Consider the following 20,511-nt stretch of genomic DNA (forward strand, 5'->3'; position numbering starts at 1 on the left):
TTTGTAAGATCAATTATCCTGTTATGTTGTGCCTTTTTTCCCTGGCATTCTATATATTTTTCCTTTCCTAAGATAATTAAAATGTTTGCCCAGGTTTTCTTCCTGGAGTTTTTGGTTTCAGGGTTTACAGAAACATCCTTTATCTATTTTAGCATAACAAGTTAAGAATTTCAGCTCCAGTGGCTAATATCAACTCCATTTAGTAGATGACACCTTGTTCACCCTCCCGTGGAAGTCCTAAGTGATTTATAATACAAAAAAATTATGAGAGCAGGAGCTGAGAATTAAGCTGGTAGTCACCTCTGAGAAAATTTGGAAAGTATCACAAGCTCCAACTTTCCACTAGTCTTAAAACTGGTTAATTCAATATACAGTGAACCAGTGTGGATAGAGCCTGGAATTAAAACATTAAGCTATACTGGTTCAGGGTTGACTTAGTTACTATGTTCTTTTCCTGTGCTAAATGATTTGACATTTCTGAGGTGTTTATTAAATAGCAATCAAGGAACTGGGGTTGTAGCTCAGTGGTAGAGCACTTGCCTAGTACAGGTGAGGCACTGGGTTCAGTCCTCCGCACCACATATAAGTAAATAAAATAAAGATACTATGTTCATTTACAACTAAATATATATATTGTATATACTAATATATATATGAATAAAAAGAAATAGCAATCAAGATGAAGTTCTACTTCCAAAAGCTCCTTGTAACTGGCAAGGCTTTTTTTTTTTTTTTTCCTTTTTTTTACCATTTTCGTTTACCATTTTCGTTACTCCTGTGTTGGGTGAAATGTAGATAAAATTTTACAATAGTTCTTTGCACTGACTTTTGAGTTTTTTAACTAAGGGGGGAAATCCTTATTTTAAATTGCTTCCAAATCAATTTATTGTTGCTTTCTTTTCTTTTTTTTTTAAAGATTGAAATCATGGCAGGTCCAGAAACTGATGCCCAATTCCAATTCACTGGTATTAAAAAATATTTCAACTCTTATACTCTCACTGGTAGAATGAATGTAAGTATTGATGATATCTTTGAGCAGTTGTATTTTGCAATAATATGGGTATAACCGTAACTTTTATTTATATTTTTCTTTCTTTTTTAGTGTGTACTGGCTACATACGGAGGCATTGCTTTGGCTGTCTTATACTTCAAGCTAAGGTCTAAAAAAACTCCAGCTGTGAAAGCAACATAAATGGTAAGTTAACATTTCCAACTCCATAACTTAGCCAGTTTGATGTTAGCCCCTACCCCCACTATAAAAGTAAACTATTGTCATTTTTGCAAATTTTATTGCAAAAAGAAAGGCAAAAATATCACCCATATCTTACTACCCTATTTTTGTTGATTTAACTTTTTGATTTAACTTTTTTTTTTTTTTTTTTTTTTTCTTAAGTTGATGGACCTTTATTTATAGGTGGTGCTGGGAATCAAAACTAGTGCCTCACACATGCTGGGCAGTGCTCTGCCACTGGGCCACAACCCCAGCCTGGTTTAACTCTCTTTTAAAATGTATTTCATTAGTCCAGGGTTGTGGCTCAGTGGTAGAGTGCTTGCCTAGCATGTGTGAGGCACTGGGTTTGATTCTCAGCACCAGACTTAAATAAATAAAAATAAAGGTCTTTCAACAACTAAACAAATTTTTAAAAAAATAAAATGTATTTTATTTAATTTCCAGTAGTTTTGGTCATATCTTTAATTTTATAACAACTTTTTTTATAATCTGAATGCACTGTTCATTGACATAGGAATTAGCCAGAAGAAATCTAATAGAATTTTTTGAAAATATTACAATGAATGCTTTTGAGCATGAAGTATAGTCTATATCTATAAATGTTTCCTTAGGCTAAATTGCTTTCCCAAAGGATTGTGGGGTACCAACTTTGTAAAAGGGTGTGTCTTGTCTTGGCCAATGTGCAATTGGTTTCTAATTTTTGCTAATTTGATGAGTAAAATAAATTTGTGTCCCTTTTTACTATTTGTATTTTCCTTAGCATTGTTTTTATCCTTATTTTTTAGATGACATATATATGCTCTTTACATAATAGTTTTTTTTCTTTTTTTTTGTTTGTTTGTTTGTTTGTTTTCTTGACAGCGCTAGGAATGAAACCCAAGGCCTTATGCAGCCTGGGCAAGCACTTTCCCACCTAAGCTGCTCCCTAACCTTAACTGACCTTTTGTATACAGTTGCAAATATTCTTTTTGGTAGTTTCTTTGCTAGTTTTAGTTTTCATATAATCATCTTTTCTCTGAATTCCCATAAAGTTTATTGTCTTATAGTTCCTCCTCAGACCCTATTTGCCCATTCTTTTTTTTTTAAGTTATGGATGAACACATTATCTTTATTGATTTATTTTTATGTGTGCTGAGGATTGAACCCAGCACCTCACAGGTGCGAGGCAAGCGCTGTAACACTGAGCCACAACCCCAGCCTCCCCAGTTTCCCATTCTTAAATGAGTTTGTATGTGTGGTGTTAGCAGCAGGTAATACTCAGGAATTCCAAAATCCAGATATTCATCTTACATAGCTCTTTCTTAAAGAGTAATTTTTCTTCTGTGAAGGTTTTCCATTCAAAACTGTTGACCTTAACTAGGCACAGTGGCACCACTTGGGAGGCTGAGACAGAAGGATCCCTGAGTTCAGAGTCAGTCTCAGCAACAGTGAGGTGCTAAGCAATTCAGTGAGATCCTGCCTCTAAATAAAATACAAAATAGGGGATGTGGCTCAGTGGTAGAGTGCCCAAGTTCAATCCCCAGTACCCAAAAAAAAATTGTTGACCTTAGGAGATTGCATATTTCAGAATATGGTGGTCCATGGCTTCTTCCTGACAAACAGGTAGTATTTTGTCCATTTTCCATGCAAGTTAACTCCTAACTTTGTGAGAGTGGTAGTATCCTCATAAAAACGTTAAATTATACCTCAATTTTTTTTTTTTTTTTTTGCGGTGCTGGGGATTGAACCCAGGGCCTTGTGCTCTACCAACTGAGCTATCTCCCCAGCCCTATACCTCAATTTTAAGTTACAGATGCACATCTCCTTTCTGCTACTTAAAATATTACTTTATATACTTGACTATTCCATAGTTTGCCTTTAGGATCATACTGAATTTGCTGGCACCTCTTTAAACAGGGACTATTAGATTAAAATGTATCAATCTGAAAGATGCCTTAATTGTTTTGGCCTTACTCCTTTAAGAATCTGATGGATTTACATTCAGTTCTAGGGATTTATAGATAGTCCTATCCTAGTAATTACTAAATGTCTTAAAAGTAGTGTTGGGCACATTTATGTCAACATTGTCTTTGCTTTGTTTATAGGATTCTAAAATGTGTGACCTCATCTGTTAAGTTCCCATCCCTGGAGAAGCTAATGTCAGTTCATCGTGTAATATTCAATTTGTACAATAAATTATGAACCTGGAAAAGCTGGTTGTCTTTATTTACAAGATATCAAAAATATAAAAACTGTACAAAATGCAACAAAGGCAAAAACTGGCAGTGACTTGGTCTAAATCTTTTAGTTTTCCAAAGCAAGGCTCAGTACTGGAGGTAAGCAACTGAAATGTCTGTCTGACTTCAAGTGTACTAGGTTGTATGTAGCCATTTTAGCTGAAGTAGAACATGGTAGCTAAATCTCTTTACCTGTTTAGAGAGTGTTTTGGTGCACTCAAAACTCAAAAGGTATAAATTGAGATGTCAGTGGGTGGTTGTACTTCATCTACATCTTAGGAAGGAATTATAGTTCACCCTACCCAGTTACATAAAGTCCACTAATCACGGGCCAAGAAAAAAAAGTTAGTGGATCATTTAACATAGTACTTGAGTGCCATACAGTAACTTCATTTTTTACAGCAGAAACATACATGCTCATAGAATTCTTCAGCTAAAATTCAAGACAGTATTATATTTCTTAATTTGAATCTTGAAGCAGGATGAATTTTTAAGATCAAATTTTTTTCTAGACATAATAAATTAAAATAGCATTTGAACAGAAAATGCATAGTTTCCACACAATCCAAAGCACCATAAATGTCCCCTCCATGAACATAATATCTCTCTTATTCAACTAACGGAAATTAGTTAAATGTGGTTGCTGTAGAAACGTGGAACTGTCCTGTTCAGATTTTCTAAGCAGCATACTTCCAGATCCATATAGACAACATTCTTTGTAGCTTAAATATTAATCACTGAGGTATTTGCTTTTAGTCTCCCTTTTTCAAACAGTAGCTTCCAAAAGGTCTTTAATACCGATGGTTTATTGCGGACTATAAGCTCCTGCAGCTAGAACCAAGTTTCTTCGAGTAAAATGGAGGTGTACAACTGGTGTTGATTTGGTCATATATGTACCCAATAATAACTCCTGTGAATTCTCAGGTAAATTTATATGCCCAGTGGCTGTAGTAAAGTCATCAGTCTCTAAATCTTCAAATGCTTTGATGGCATCCCATAACCGAACAGTATTATCCATTGAACCTAAGGGGAAGTTAAAGGAAACTATTAGTTGTGCCATCACATTTAGATTCTGACATTTTGCTTTATATACTTTGTGTTTACTATATATTTCTGATGAAAAATCTAAACCTTTACCACAAAGCCATTAATAATCATTTACCTGATGCCAAAATTTCACCATCTCTACTAAACCTAAGTGAACAGACTGTATCAGTATGGCCTTTTAATTCTCCAACCATCAAACCATGTCCAATATCCCAAAGGAGTACTCTGCCATCTGTTGCTCCTGTAGCCAGGAATCTCCCATTGGGAGAAAATGTCAAGGAATGAATTGGTCCCTAGAAAAGAAGTCCATGGAAAGGATCAAAGTAGAGTTAAGTATATCTATGGAAATAAGACAAAGTTAGAATTTTAGTTTAGTGGTATGAATATTATCTTTAAAATGTATGAGTCACTGGTTATTTTTAAAAATACTTTTATCTGGAAAGCATCTTTATGTGCTGGAATAATGAAGTTTTGTATAAAATACCTTGTGCCCAGTGAAGATCCTTACACAATTACCATTCAGGACATCCCAGAGCCGCACAGTTCTGTCTGCAGAGCCCGTAGCAACATAATTCGAATTTGGATGAAATCTGGTACAATTCACATCAGCAAGATGGCCAGCAAATATCCTTAAAGGCTGATAATGGTCTGTAGCCCAGAGCCTTTTTAAAGTTATGGAACACAAAAGATGATGATTAGGAGTTAAGTGAGAAAGGCCAAAATAGATGGGTCCCCATTAAACTAGTCAACTATAGGAAAGAAGACAGAATGACAAACTAACGTCCTTAAGAAAAAGAATTGATCTGGTACAAATCTTTAATCTTTATAATTCTTTAATTTTCTTTATTTACTGTATTTACTATTTCTGTATTCCCCCTTCCTCATCTCTAGTCCTAGTTTAGTCTAAATCATTAAAATATATTTTCCCCTAGTTTTGTGTACCACATAATTAGTTTCTAGCCTGAGCTACCTCATATGTAACTTAAAGAGATGATAGGGAAACAAAGCTACTCACAGTGGTAGTGGAAGAAATAATCATCTAATGGGGGAGATGTTATAAGCTAACATAAAAGCAGGACTCTTATAGACAATTATTAATACAGTAACTCCTATCCCAAATTCATTTTCAAATAACAGATATAAATTCAAATGTTCTCCAAAAGTTGATCTTTCTTGAATAATGGAAGTGAGAATTAGTTTGGGTGAAGTTGGAAATGTTCAACAAAAAACCATTCTGTTCACTGAAGAGACGCAATCACAAGATCACAGTATTCTTACCGAGCTACTCGGTCATGACCCCCTGATACAAAATAATATCCATATGGAGAAAACTGTGTGTCCCATACTGGGTAGTTGTGTCCTTTATATCCCACCAAGCAAGTAAATGTTTGAAGGCTCCACAATCTAACAGTTCCATCCTCTGAAGAGGAAAGCAGATAGTTCCTATAAGAAGAAAAGATGATAAATTTGATTCCCAGAATAACATCTGGTTACCTGCCCAAGTTCTCCTTACATTTGAACATAACAAATGTGCCTTATTGACATGTTACATCTCTCTCTGAATTTACACATGGAAATCACATATAACAAAAGCCGAAAGTACTAACCTACTAAAACCAAACGTTAGCCTTGACATTACATATAGTGAACACCTACTGAATGAGATTAGATGAGATTAGAGTATTAAAACAGTTAAGGGTAAATGTCAATTCTTTAAAAAAAAAAAAAAAAAAAAAAATGTTGGGTAATTAAATGTATAGTAAAATAAGCTCAATTGGGAAAATTTAAGAAATGTGCTATGTCATGTAAAACTCAACCATTTTTGGCTCTAAAATGGAGATGCTATTTTTCTATCATATATAAGTTGTATAAGAATTAAAGAGGAGGGCTGGGTTGTGGCTCAGTGGTACAGCACTTGCCTGGCATGGGTGAGGTACTAGGTTCGATCCTCAGCGCTACATTAAAAAAATTAATAAAATAAAGGTATGTGTCCATCTACAACTAAAAAAAAAAAAAAAAACTTTTTTAAAAGAATTAAAGAGGTGATTGGAAGTGTAGCTCAGCAGTACAGCATGTGTTTTGCATGTACTTGAAGCCCTGGGTTTAATCTCCAGCACCCACCACCCTGTAAAAAAAAAAAAAAAAAAAAAAAGTCTTGTAGGGGGTGGGCAGACTATAGACGTGCTAATATTCTACATTTTTCAGGTATAAATACAGAACCTAACAATTTTCACTAAAATCAGAAATAAATCTGAAATCAAATAAAAATGTATCATCTGTCAAACAATTAAAAAAAAAAACTCATTCAAAAAGTTTTATAGAGGAAAACCTTAATGGATTGAAAGCTATTATCTAGCCAAGTAAGATACAGATGGTCTTATGAATACAAAATACCCAACCCCATTACTATACAACATTAGAGACCATGAAAAACAGGTAAATACCTAAACAAACTTCTGAAATCATATGGCTAAAGGCAAGAAAAACCTAAAATAGTCATTATAAATTTCCTTTTTTTTTATTAATTTTTGCTTGTTTGCTTGCTTGTGACATGGTCTCTCTAAGTTGCCAAGGTAGGCCTCTGACATACAATCATCTTGCTTTGACCTCCTGAGTAGCTGGGATTACAGGTACACACCTCATATCACAGTGCCCAGATTTCTTAGTACTTTTGATTATAGAAAAGATAAAGCTCCAGTTGGTAGCTAGTATGCCATTAGTATCAGGAATTTATCTTCTGTGTACCAATAGGCAATGCAAGTACTCAAGCAATCCAATCCCTATTAGGGTTATACAAAGCTCAAGCTGATTTTTGAAACCCAGTAAGCCCTGAACTGTGCATCTTGAGTCTATAAATTGAGATATATATGAAGTTGCTATCTTGTACACCAATACCTCAAAATGAATTAGCAAACGGCAAGATTCTAAAAGATAATGAATGACAGGGAACCATGAAATTTTTCTAACAAAATTTTCTAGGCATTTGTACTGTTTCCAGTAGTTGATTTTTATATTACCTCCACATGGTATAGCAATATTTAATTTTTATTGTTTGAATTTTACCTATCTGGACTGAAGCTGGCTCCATAGACAGGCCCACTGTGACCATATAAAATCTTCAACTCACTTGCAGTTTTCTCATCCATGATTCTTTCTAAGACATCGTCTGATTCTTTGTCTATGAGGTTAAGATCTAAAATGGTCCAGAAATATTTTTTTAAGTACATTAATCAAAACGTTTTAAGGCAATTACATTACAGTTCAGGAGAGGAACTAACATTTGAATAGTTCTTCCTGTATACTAACCACTTTGCTAATGTGTCTAAATTAGGTGATATCATTCCAGTGTAGGAGAGCAAACTGAGGTTCAGAACAGTTAGTTTGCTAGTGTGCACACAGGTACTTAGTATTGGAACCAGAGTTGAAACTCAAGTTTGCCCTTTATACCACAGTTTTACAAAAATGAAAAATATGGAAATACTACAATAATTTTAAATGTGTTACTCTGTTTAGGTAATTTGTTTAGCAAAAAAAAAAACTTTAATTCTGAACTTATTAGTTCTTTTTTAGCCAATTTTATGGTTGAAACTAAAAGTATTCTTCCACTATTTAAGATTTTCTGAGGGCCAGAGAAATTAAACCAGCCTAGTACCTCCATCTTTTGACTGCTATTCTGGTGCTCTTTCACTATTGGGAATGTCAGCATCATTAGTTAAAGCAATCAAATGAATTTCTGCAAAGATCAGAACCTCCTGTATCTATTCCATGGAATCAAGACTGGTGTAGACTAATTGAAGGTTTATACCAAAAGGTCATCTCAGTTACCTGATGCTTGTTTGACACTACGAAGCTTTTTAGGTGTCACAGACCATACTCTAACTGTTGAATCTGCAAAACCTCCAGCAATCAGACTAGAATCATCAGTGACATCCACTGCAGTGAGGCCCTGCCAATAAAAAAAGTTTTATACTAAACAATACCCTTTTGGAGGAAAAAAAAATACAACCACATGTTAGAGAATTCATAACGATGGCTATTTTTCCTCAGAAAAGATCATTTGAGATTACATTCTCCTATAAAACCCTTGAAAGCTCTCATTTGAGGAGCATGTTATTATTTACCCACTTTTTCCCCCTCTATGGAATGCATGACAGGAAATGTTTTTGTACTTTATTGAATATATCCTCAGTAACTTATTATAAGTAGTCTATAAAGACATGTAGGATTTATTGTTGTTGTTATTCTTGTTTTGTTTTTGTACTGGAAATTGAACCCAGAGGTCCTTAATCACTGAGCTATAGTCCCAGTCCTTTTTATTTTTTATTATAGTTTTGAGAACAATATACAACTTACAGCATGGATTAATTAAGATACTTTTAGCTGCAGGTGAAATAAATCCATGTCAAACTTTCATAAAGGGGGAAAAAGGGATAGTCTGGGCCCTCATAAAGGAAATGTCCAGGGTTACACCAACTTAAGACATGGTTAGATCCAGATACTCAAGACACCATCCAGTCTCCAGCTCTCTCTATCTCACAACTCAGCTATCATCTGAGTCAGTTTCATTCTCAGGCAGTTTTCTCCTTGGGGTGGCAAGATGGCCCCCAGCAGCCTGGGGCTTATATTCTATTGGGTTAGGGCAACCCAGCTGTAGTCATTTGAGTGAGAGAAGAGTTATATGTGAGGCTCCAGGGGTGGGTCAGTGACTACTCAGTCCATTGTTCCTTATCTCCATTATTTCATCCATAAAACGGGTGATGTGGAATTCAAAAGATAGTGCAGGTCAGTAAGGAAATCAGGAGGTTTGGATTCCATCCCTAACAATGTGTGACCTTGAGTTAGTCACTTCATTTCTCTGGGTTTATGTATCTTCCTATTTTACAGCTACTCATGTTCCTGGTTTAAATTAAAGCTGGTGGATTAAACTTCTTCCACTAAGCTTCTGCTAGCCTGCAGGGTTTTGTCCTGAAGGGGTCTTAAGGCTCACAGCACTGGGAAGGCCTCATTAACAGGAGGGAATGCTTTCTTTTTTTTTTTTTTAATTTATTTTTATTGTAAACAAATGGGATACATGTTGTTTCTCTGTTTGTACATGGAGTAACAGCATACCATTTGCATAATCATACATTCACATAGGGTAATGAGGTTTGATTCATTGTTTTTTCCTTCCCCCCCACCCCTCCCACCCCTCTTTTCCCTCTATACAATCCCTCCTTCCTCCATTCTTGCCCCCCCTCCCACCTCCCATTATGTGTCATCATCCGCTTATCAGTGAGATCATTCACCTTTTGGAGATTGGCTTATCTCACTTAGCATGATATTCTCCAATTTCATCCATTTGCCTGCAAATGCCATAATTTTATCATTCTTTATAGCGGAGTAATATTCCATTGTATATATATATATATATATATATATATATATATATACACACCACAGTTTCTTTATTCATTCATCAATTGAAGGACATCTAGGTTGGTTCCACAGTCCAGCTATTGTGAATTGAGCAGCTATGAACATTAATGTGGGTGTATCTCTGTAGTATGCTGATTTTAAGTCCTTTGGGTATAGGCCAAGGAGTGGGATAGCTGGGTCAAATGGTGGATCCATTCCAAGTTTTCTAAGGAATCTCCACACTGCTTTCCAGAGTGGCTGCACTAATTTGCAGCCCCACCAGCAATGTATGAGTGTACCTTTTGCCCCACATCCTAGGAAGCGATGCTTTCTAGAGTTTTAGCGGCAACTCCAATTTCTCATTAGCAACAAATCCAGACCACATGTCTCCATTTCATGTTCAAGGAACATGGTGGCGACCCCCAGAGGATGGAGGGGTGCAGTGGAGAATGTCAGTTAGCCTGCTTTTTCTAAGAGATTAAGCACAGGTTTGCTCGCATGACCTCTAGTTTGGCTTAGCCCAAAGAAGAAGGGAAAGCAGCAGAAATCACAATTCATATGCCAGCATCTCAAGCAACATGTCCCTTTTCACTTTTTAAGACAGATCTTGTTAAATTGCTTAGAGCCTGGCTAAATTGCTGAGGCTGGCCTTGATCTTGAAATTCTCCTGCTTTAGCCTCCCCAGTTACTGGGATTTTACAGAAGTATACCACCATCCCTGACAAGACATGTAGAATGCTTAATAAAAAATATTAAGTTTATATGAATTCTTACACCAAATTCGACAGAGATGAACCAGTCAAAGACTGGAAGAATTCTGAGCAGTGAAATAAGGGGGCAGGTATAAGCAAGATTCTAGTACCTGTGTGTTGCTAAGGGTATTTAAACACAGCCTTCTATCTATTCTATATAGCATCCTATCCTTAAATTACATCACAATTTAAATAACAAACTCCATTTAGTTAACACATTTACATTTTTCTTAATGGTAAATCACCATTTATGACTCTAGGCAGAAATTGATCCGATTATTGTACCAACCTGGTAAGCATTGAGGAAAGTATAGAAACAAATGGAGGGTAAGCAGTCTGGCCCAAGGCGCACTCGTTTGGTGGTTTCTTTCATGTTCATTATCTTATCCAACTATCTGAATCTTTCAATTCGGGAAGAGGGATTCTGTGGAGGGGAAAAAAAAGAGTGGGAATTACTCTTTGAATACTAACAAATTTGAATCCTGTGTAACATATCTGAAAGCTCCATACAAGTTCTGAGATTTCTTCCTCACCTTTTTTAAATATTTTTTTTAAGTTGTAGATGGACATAACACCTTTATTTGTTTATTTTCACGTGGTACTGAGGATTGTACCCAGGGCCTCACGTGCTAGGCAAGCGCTCTACCACTGAGCTACAACACCAGCCCTCTTTCTCACCTGTTTTGAGGTGGAGCATTAGGATCTTGTTTTTTGCTTTTGGATCCAATACTATCTTTTTTAGGCTTCTTCTTTTTAGGTTTTCCTTCTTCATTTTCTCCTTCCTCATCTTCATCGTCCAAAGGTACCTCAATTTCTGGTTCTTTTAACAAACCAAAAAATACCTACAAGTCAAAAGAACCAGCATTTTTAAATTAATTTTTTGTTCATTAATATACTCTGCACATCTTGACAGGATGAATCACAATTACAATATCATAATTTATGCCCTGAGGCAGGGTTCTGTATTTGTCTACCCAATAGCCATATGCCCCTTTTTCTTTTCTAACAGAACCCTGATTTTATTGAAATAGTTAAATCATTTCTGTTGTCAGGCTCCCTTACAAGTAGGAATGGTCATATAACATAGTTCTGAGTATACTGGGTATGGTTTACAAAAATAAATAATAAAGTTTATTTTCTTGATTAAAAAAAAAAAAAAGCAGGCCTTTTTATTTATTTATTTTTTTGGGGGGGGTGCCAGGGATTGAACTCAGGAGCACTTGACCACTGAGCCACATCCCCAGCCCTATTCTGTATTTTATTTAGGGACAAGGTCTCACTTGAGTTGCTTAGCACCTCAATTTTGCTGAGGCTGGCTTCGAATTTGTGATCCTCCTGCCTCAGCCTCCTGAGTCACTGGGATTACAGGTGTGCACCACAGTACACGGCTCAGCAGTCCTTTTATCCTTTCCTTTTTTCCTTCCTGGATAGTAGTTGCAATGCTGGCACTGCAACAGCCATTTGTGAGCATGAAGAAAAAAGCCACCTTCTAAACATGGTGAACCAAAAATTAGAAGGAGCCAGGGACATTGATGGCATTGTAAAGCTATCATGCTAGTACTGGAGGACCTTTGTTTGGATTTCATTTCACTTGAAGAAAAATCCCTTACTTGTTTCAGCCACTGTAGTCAGGGTTCTGTTAATGTGACCATTCCCAAATCCTCACATATACACATCATCCTTAGGGCATGAAATTTTAAATACAGTGTAAAATTATACCCAAACTAGCTACAAGAAAAATGTATAAAATATGTAGATGAAAACGCTACAATTTTTCATAATCTGCATTATATAGTTCTTAGGTTTATTCCCATACCTTTGATTTGTTTGCCTCTCGTTTAGCCTCTCCTGCCAAACTTCCCACCATCGCATCTATCTGTTGCTTACTACGCGGCATCCCATCAAAGATGTCAATGTAGAGGTGCTCCTGAACTATGTTCCATATCTGATTGTTCTGTTTCTCCTGAAGATGCCTCTTCAAGAGTTGATACGAGTCACGGGAAATACGCAGAACAAATTTACTTGTTCGAAAATCCAACATGGTTTCATTCCCTTTCATGTGTTCCTTTTTGGTAAGACTAGATAATACTCGTAGGTCATCCTGGTAATAACATTCCTGATCTCCATGGAACCTGTTTCAGTGATTTTAAAAAGTCATTTTTCAATGTAATCATCAAGGGATCTGCCTCTCCCCCATATACTTATAAACCATCCCAGAATATTTTCAGAAAACCCTGAACTAAGCTGTAGGACCAGAAGTAACTCATTTGAAAATTACTATAATTCAGTTTCTGAATTTATCCTAAAAATTACCAATTTAATTCTCTAATGAAATGTATCATTAACATTGTAAGAGAAGAATTTAAAATAAATATCATCAGTGAATGAAAGATAAGATACCCACCACTGGCAGACAATTTCTTTTGATTACCATCTTTGACAGACATTTGAAAAGGTCAGAACCCATGCTTTACTGAATTTTATGTTTTCTTAAAACCCTACATTTTAAAACTTTATTATAAAAAAATTTCAAACACATATAAAAGTAGAAAATGTTGTAGTGTATTCAATGTACCTATCACAGCCTCAACAATAATCAATACATGAATTCTCACAAACCTACCATTTTTAATTATTCCCAATGCTCTTAATATCAGACATTTATTAAATACTAATCTTTAATACTATTACTAAAGAACAAATGTTGATTAAAAAAAATAAGCATTTCCATTTACTCATATTACCAAAAGCAATTAAATAAGCCTTCCGCTTTGGGAACAACTAGTAAATTTAAATGTGCTTCTGTTTTTACAAATCTTAACTTTCCTAAAAAGTAAAATTAAAGCTATATATTTGGCACTAAGAGCAGCAATTAAGTAAAAATATTTAGAAAACAATGACTAACTCTGGAGGCTAAAGCAGGAGAATTCCAAGTTCAAGGTCAGTCTCAGCAATTTAGCAAGTTCCTATCTCAAAATAAAAAAGACTGGGGATGTGACTCAGTGGTAGAATGCCCTTGGGTTCAATCCCCAGTACCAAAAAAAGGAAACAATGATTTAAGATATAGGGCTCCAGCTCTAATAGACTCAACATCAATGAATTCCTAAACTGTCACTTGTGTTACTCATTTGAACTCATCAATACATAAACTGAGTGTTTCTGTCTAAGATTTGAATGAAATTAGAACTCTCAGCCTCTTGGGGTTTGTATCGATCACTGCCTATTACCTTCATCTGGGCATGGGATCCTGGCAAAGGCTGAGCTTGTCCATAAGTGGGAGACAGAGTCCTCTATGATATTCCAGCTTCCTATGAGGGGAGATGACTATAACATGAGGTTTTTTTGATGACAGTACTGTAAAAGAAATTAGCTTCCAGAGTAGAAGTTTTGTCATTGTCAACCTTAATATTTTTTAAGAACACTGAGCTACAGAGAATTTCTATACCTTCTATTAAGAATCCTAGTATAATAAAGAATACAATGGAATAAGAATTCTATTGTTCCTCTATCACTACTGTGTTATCTGACAAGTTCCTGGCTTCAAGCTGTATTGCATGCCTTAAAGAGCTCTCATTCAAACTATTAAACAGTGCTTTCCCTTGACTTCTACAGTTCAACACTCTCCTGATTTTCTTCCTAATTTCACTAGCCTTTATCTTATACTTGGCCAATAAATGCTAGAGCTTCTCAAGGTTAGACTTAGTCCTCTATTAATTTTATACTCTCCTACAATCGCATCCATATACATCAATATTGCACATAAAGTTATGACTCTACTCCCTACTTCTCCAAGCTCTTAAAACAAGGGGGGAAATAGAGGAGGAAGGGGAATAGAATGACTATTGGTTAATCAGGTTTGAAGGTTACTGAGTAGTTCTCAATGGGGGTGCTCTTAAATGAGTTGGAGTTTATCTAGATTGAAACTAAAGACTATTCTCCCACCTGACAAACCAAGTCCTCTTCCAGAATTTTCTGTTAGCTGAAGAGAATTCCTATCCATCTGGGGGGGGCCAGAAAACTGGGATTATCAATGATACCTCCATTTCCTTCCTCTATATTCCATCCATGAAATGTCTCATCAGTTTTCTATTTATCTTACCATCCACTACACAATCACAATCTAGTCCCATGTTTCTCAAATGCTCCGAGGATTTGAGGCAGGACAATTCTTTGGTAAGTAGGACTACCTGACATTCTAAAGCATTAAGTATACCTGCTCCTTCCCCTAATCACTATGACAACCAAAACAAACAAAAACAAAAAACAATACCTCCTTGAATTAGCAAATGACCTAGAGAGAAGGAATATCAGCCCCAATGAGAACCACTTAGAAACTTCTAAGACTGGTCAATCAACAGTCACTCTCCTCTACCATCTGTTCCCACCCCCTGCAATAAAGGTCCTTTGAAGTTGCATATTTAATAATGACATGGCCCTCCAATGACTTCTATAGCATGCCTCACTATCCCCAAATATCCATTTTTCCTTTCTTCCCCCATAACAAAACACCTGAATATTAACTGAGCACACAAACACCTAAGTAAAGATCACATTCCCTACCTCCTTTGTATCTAGTATGGCCACTGGCTGAAAAGTTCTAAGTGTGTGTATCTTTTAGGAAGGATGTGGCCCTCCCGCTGACTATAACACAGATATGACTGCTTAGAGGTGGAAAGCCATCATGCCTCATGGTGGAAGCTTCATGACAAGAATGGCAGAGCAAAAAGGCTGAGGAAGCCTGTATCCCCAATACTCAAGGACTCTTAATACCAGTCCTGAACTTTTCTACCTTCATGAAAAATAAACTTTTACTATATTTAAGCCTCTGCTTGGGTTTTTCAGTCACTCCCAGTTAATATAATACTAAGACAGTTTCTTATTGCTCTTAGGATAAAGTCAAAAATAAAATTTTATTTATGCCATCAATATTTTCAGTGACTTTCAGTCAATCTAATCCTACCCAATACAACTCCCTTCTTAGGACAAATAGAACTTCAAGGTAGTCCAAGAACCTATTTTTTTAGCCCATAACCAACTCCCAGCGCATGTTGTATCATAACCCACCCCATTCTGTTTCAGCTACTACTGCAGTCTTCTTTCAGTCTTTGCAGCTACCATGATCTCTCCTGCCACAGAGCTTTCACACACGGTTTTCCCCTTTTATTTGGTTAATTCCTACCCAATCTCAGACCTCACCCTCAAGTATGGCTTCTTCTGGAAGACTCCCCTGACTTCTCCAATTCAATAGTATCCTATGTTTGATTCACAGGCCCCAGATACCTCTCCTTCACAAAGTACTTTCCAAATTGCAATTTTACATTTGTGTGATTCCAGTTGTATTATATGTGTATAAATAAAATATATGTAAAAATTCACATACTTCTCAAAGAATGATTTTGCTTCATTCTCATGTTGATTATAGACTAGCTCCAAGTACATGTGTACAAACAGAGGATAAAAGAGTTGGGATAATTCTGCCCGATGGCAGTCCAGAGAACATTCAATGAAGTGTTTCAGTCCACTATAGTATTCTTCATACATTGTGGGGTCTCCTTGTTGGTTGTAGGCGGACAAGACAGCACTGACATCTGGCTGGTCTTCCACAGCTACGTTTCCAACTGTTTAAAAAATGAAAGACAATTTTTTAAGGAAATGATCTGATATGTACCATGTGACTACTCCTGTTTTGGTATGGCTCAAAAGTAAAATTTTTCTCAGTTTGTCGCTTTCCTCTCAACCTCTCCTCCCCACCACAATCACAATCTTTTAATAAGATTTTGCACTTGTTTAGGTCATCCAGGTCAAAATCACTTCACATGTCCACATCTTAAAATAAGTTTTCAAATCAATAACAAAAAGATTCAATATTTTTCCTAGAATTACATTATTTCAAACACAAATTATATAAAAGATCATATATGCAGGGATGGGAATATGGCTCAGAGGTAGAGCATTTGCCTAGCATGCATGAGGCCCTGGATTGAATCCCCAGCACCACGCAAAGATAATAAATGCAAATCAAAAAGTTTATAATCTTCTCTTAAGGCTCAATGCAAATGACATCTCCCACCACCAAGCCACCACCAAAAATAACATTTCCCACTCTGATTTACCCAAATAATTTGTAACATTGCTGCAACATTTTCTATCCTGTTGCTTTTACATGTACACATCAATCACCCCATATAAAATGTCAGCATTTTAAGGATGCCTTTTGTGATCCCCAAAGGAAAGAGTTGTTACTCAACTGTATAGGCTTAAAGCAGTCTCTAAAACCACTATTTCAAGGCAGAAAACACGAGTATTTATTTGTAATACAGCAATACCAAACAATGATACAGCTGTCAACCAAACCTGAGTTTGGCTATAGGAAATGTTGGTAACTTACAATCATAGTATAGCTATGCTCACCCCTTTCCTCCCAATACCAGATTTTGAACCAAGGGCCTTGAGCATGCTAAGTAAGCACTCTACTGCTGGGTCTAACAGCTATGTTAATGAATAATGTTATCATTTTTTGGTCACTCTAATGGCTTCTTTTCCTCCTTTCTGGTTTCTCAGTTATGATCTAAAAATAACCTTCTGAAGTGCTGGGTATGGTGGCGCATCCCTATAATCCCAGCAACTCCAGATGCTAGGGGAGGAGGATCACAAGTTCCAGGCCAATCTCAGCAACTTAGGTCCTGTAAAACTTGTGAGACACTATCTCAAAATTAAAAATAAAAAGGACTGGGGATCAGTGCTTAAGTGCCCCTGGGTTCAATCCTCAGTACCAAAAAATAACAATAATAAAAGTTCGAGGCCAGTCGCAACAAGACCCTGTCTCAAAATCCAAAAATTTTTTAAAAGGGGCTGGGGATGTAGCACAGTGGGGATGTAGTACAGTTATAAAGTGCTCCTGAGTCCAATCCTCAGAACCAAAAATAAATAAATAAAAAGGCTTCTGAAGAGATAATAGCAAAATAACCAACAATATAATTCATTTTATAGTTTATTCACAAAATTCAGTATTCAGAAAAGATTCTTCTTGGTAGGAATGCCTGCAATCCCATTCAGGAGGCTGAGGAAGGAGGACAATAAGTTCAAAGTCTTAGCAAGATCCTATCTTAAAATTGTTTGTGTATGTGTGGTGTGTGTGTGTGCGCGCGTGTGTGTGTGTGTGTGAATAAAGGGCAGGGAGCTGAGGGTGTAGCTCAGTGGTAGAATACTTCCCTAGCAATGCATGAGACCCAGGGTTCAAACCTCAGTAATCCCCTACCCCAAAAAAGTTTTTCTCAATCACATATTAGCACATTTCTATTTATGGATTAAAATGCTATGTATTCAAACTTCATTTCTGGTAATGCTGCAAAGATTGGGCCTCCTGGGTACAGATTAACTTGACTACAAGACAGATGCACTGGATAGTTTAATTCAGCATTTACTGATCACCTTTGACATCTTATATCGTGTATAAGTTTTATTTTACTGAATGGACTTTGTGACAACAGTTGCTGAGAGAAAGTGGGGGACCCAAGTGTTAGGAATGGATACAGAAGCATAAACTTTTCAGTATTAGGCATCTCACATATATCTGAGCTTCATAATAACTCATTTAATAGAAAAAAATTCAACCTTAGGAACAGGCAACACACAGATAAAACCAGCAGGGACAAAAAGGTCTGTCCCACACCTAAATTTATGGCTCTCAAATTCTGCAATACATTAATAGTCTTTAAAAGTACTTAATGCAGATTTGCAGCCTCCCCCTCTAGACGGTCAAAGCCTGGATTGATGCCTAACAATTTGCATCCTCAAAACATTTAACGCTGGTGGTACATGGCCCATATTTTGAGAAATACTGCCAACACTATGTTCGATCAGTCTCTGATTGCCCGGTCCAAAGCAAGTCCTCAAGAAATCTGTTTCCTCATCTTTAAATAGAAGTAATGTTCATCTCACAGTTCCACTGGGAAAATTTAAGTATATAACTTAAAGTACGTACAAAACGATAGTAGGGAATTGTACAAATAGTGTTAGTGCGGATCTGTCCAAGGCTCAAAAGTCCAATGAGAAGAAAATCAAAAGCCTGAGCTCCCCGCCTCTCCGCGCCCCCCTTCCCCCATACATCCCTCTGCTCAATAGCTCGGCTCCAGCCTCTCCCTGGAACTGACAGCTCGGAAGAGGGTTTGACTGCGCAGCCGGCGCACTGGAGAAAGGGGCGGGCATGTGGCCCTAGAGGCGGGCCCAGGAAATTCAAAACAAGCCCGCAGAGGTGCAGGCCTGCCAGCCCCTGACTTCCCGGCTAGCTCCCCTTCGAGCCGGCCTTGCTTCCCCGGGACATCGCGGCTCACCTTTCCCCGGAGGCCACAGAACCTGAGGTTGATCCTGAGACGATCGTGGCCCCCGAAGCACCAGTGCCGGGAGGATCGGGGGCCGTAGAGCCTGGAGCCGAGGCCGTGACCCGGCTGAGAAGCGCGCTTGCCGCCTCAGTGCCGGCACCGTCCACCTCTCCCGGGGCTCCCGAGCCCGCCACTGCCTCTTCCAGCAGCCGGGCCTCACGGCGCAGCGCCTCTTCGGCCTCGCGGAGGTTACTCTGCCGTAGGAACTGTAACACCGCCAGCAGAGTCTGTCGGTCGTGGGGAGCACCGGCCTCTGAAGCAGCAGTGGGGGACCGTGGCCGCCCCCGCCGGGGCAGCGGCGGAGACAGCCACCGCGGGCTTGGGGGTCCCGCCACCCCGCCAGCCGATGACGACGCCCGCGCAACGTTCCCCGCCGCCGCCGTTGGGGGCCGTTGTTGGGAGTGCCGCCGCTACCCTCGCCTGCGCCGTCGCCAGCCCTGCGGAGTTAGCAGCGTTGGCGGTCCCTCAGGCTCTGATTGACCGCCACCTCCGTCTGCTCCTCCGCCAGCGCCGCCATCTTGCGGCTGAGCCAACTCCGCCGCTCAAGCGTGATTGACGTTTTCCGCCACATGAGGGCGGGGCAGGAGCATTTCACGGACATCTGTGGTAGGCCATGTTACACGGCAGTGAGGCCCCGGAGCGAGAGGGAAGGAGGAAGGAATAGGCATGAGAGCTATTTCCAAAAAAATGAGTGGAAAGACAGGCAGGAAGCAGGAGTTGGTGACCGCCTATTACAGTTGCCTGATATACATTGCCAGATGATTGCTGGCCAGCTATATCCACTCATTGTGATAGACATTTTACATTTTATGTCCTCCTTTGGTCAGAAATCTTGTCCCTATTATTCCTCGGGACTTTACAAATGGCTTAACAGAAACCCAAAGAGGTTAAATAAACTTGTCAACATCACACAAGAAAAAAGAGGAAGTGTCAAGATTCCAAATCCAGGATTTTAACTCAAAGCACATAACATTTACCAGAAGGAGACTTCTTTAAAACTGGTATTGTTTTATATTGTATCTGTTAGTGGTTAATTTTTAATTTTTGTAATTTTTACTTTTGTAAAAATCTAACTGAATGCTTAAGCTTTGTAAACTATATGCATATATTGCAATTAAAAGTTTTTAAATATCAGTTGTTGTGATTGTTAAATGTGTATGTTATGGTTTTCATGCTGCTATCCATTATACATAACTGCATTTTTAATGGTAATTAAGTCATACATGCTTCATAAGGTATAAAACTGCTGGTTTGCCCTTTGTTTTGGTTTTGGTACCAGGGATTGAACTCAGGGGCACTCGACCACTGAGCCACATCCCAACTCTATTTTGTATTTTATTAGAGACAGGTTTCTCACTGAGTTGCTTAGTGCTTCAATGTTGCTGACGCTGACTTTGAGCTTGCGATCCTCCTGTCTCAGCCTCCCGAGCCGCTGGAATTGCAGGCATGTGCCACCGCGCCTAGCTCCTGCTGCATAGTTTAACTCATTT

The 20,511-nt window shown here is 37.9% G+C and overlaps 2 protein-coding genes across 2 annotated transcripts; one reads left to right on the forward strand and one right to left on the reverse strand.

The window, feature by feature from the left end:
• Window positions 1-879: 879 nt before the first annotated feature.
• ATP5MK (ATP synthase membrane subunit k) lies at window positions 880-3,422 on the forward strand. Its single transcript, XM_079136363.1, has 3 exons — window positions 880-1,012; window positions 1,103-1,195; window positions 3,316-3,422. Exons 1-2 carry the CDS (start codon window positions 926-928, stop codon window positions 1,190-1,192), a joined length of 177 nt encoding a protein of 58 aa, XP_078992489.1. The 5' UTR covers window positions 880-925; the 3' UTR covers window positions 1,193-1,195; window positions 3,316-3,422.
• Window positions 3,420-19,538, reverse strand: TAF5 (TATA-box binding protein associated factor 5; the record flags this gene model as incomplete). Its single annotated transcript, XM_079136364.1, is given in 17 exon segments — window positions 3,420-4,470; window positions 4,610-4,787; window positions 4,979-5,156; window positions 5,773-5,937; window positions 7,558-7,687; window positions 8,320-8,440; window positions 10,930-11,033; window positions 11,036-11,064; window positions 11,319-11,482; window positions 12,457-12,772; window positions 16,021-16,258; window positions 18,974-18,983; window positions 18,985-19,288; window positions 19,290-19,408; window positions 19,410-19,457; window positions 19,459-19,496; window positions 19,499-19,538. Coding segments are annotated over 17 exon segments (2,400 nt in total). The 3' UTR covers window positions 3,420-4,252.
• Window positions 19,539-20,511: the final 973 nt, after the last annotated feature.

The sequence above is a fragment of the Sciurus vulgaris genome (assembly GCF_902686455.1).
Source record: "Sciurus vulgaris genome assembly, chromosome: 4".
Taxonomy (NCBI): Eukaryota; Metazoa; Chordata; class Mammalia; order Rodentia; family Sciuridae; genus Sciurus; species Sciurus vulgaris.

Bases quoted from the DNA above. Each gene is read 5' to 3' on its own strand.
- ATP5MK (XM_079136363.1), top strand. From the start codon at position 926: ATGGCAGGTCCAGAAACTGATGCCCAATTCCAATTCACTGGTATTAAA. The intron at 1,013-1,102 runs GTAAGTATTGAT...TTTCTTTTTTAG, and splicing joins CTCTCACTGGTAGAATGAAT to TGTGTACTGGCTACATACGG.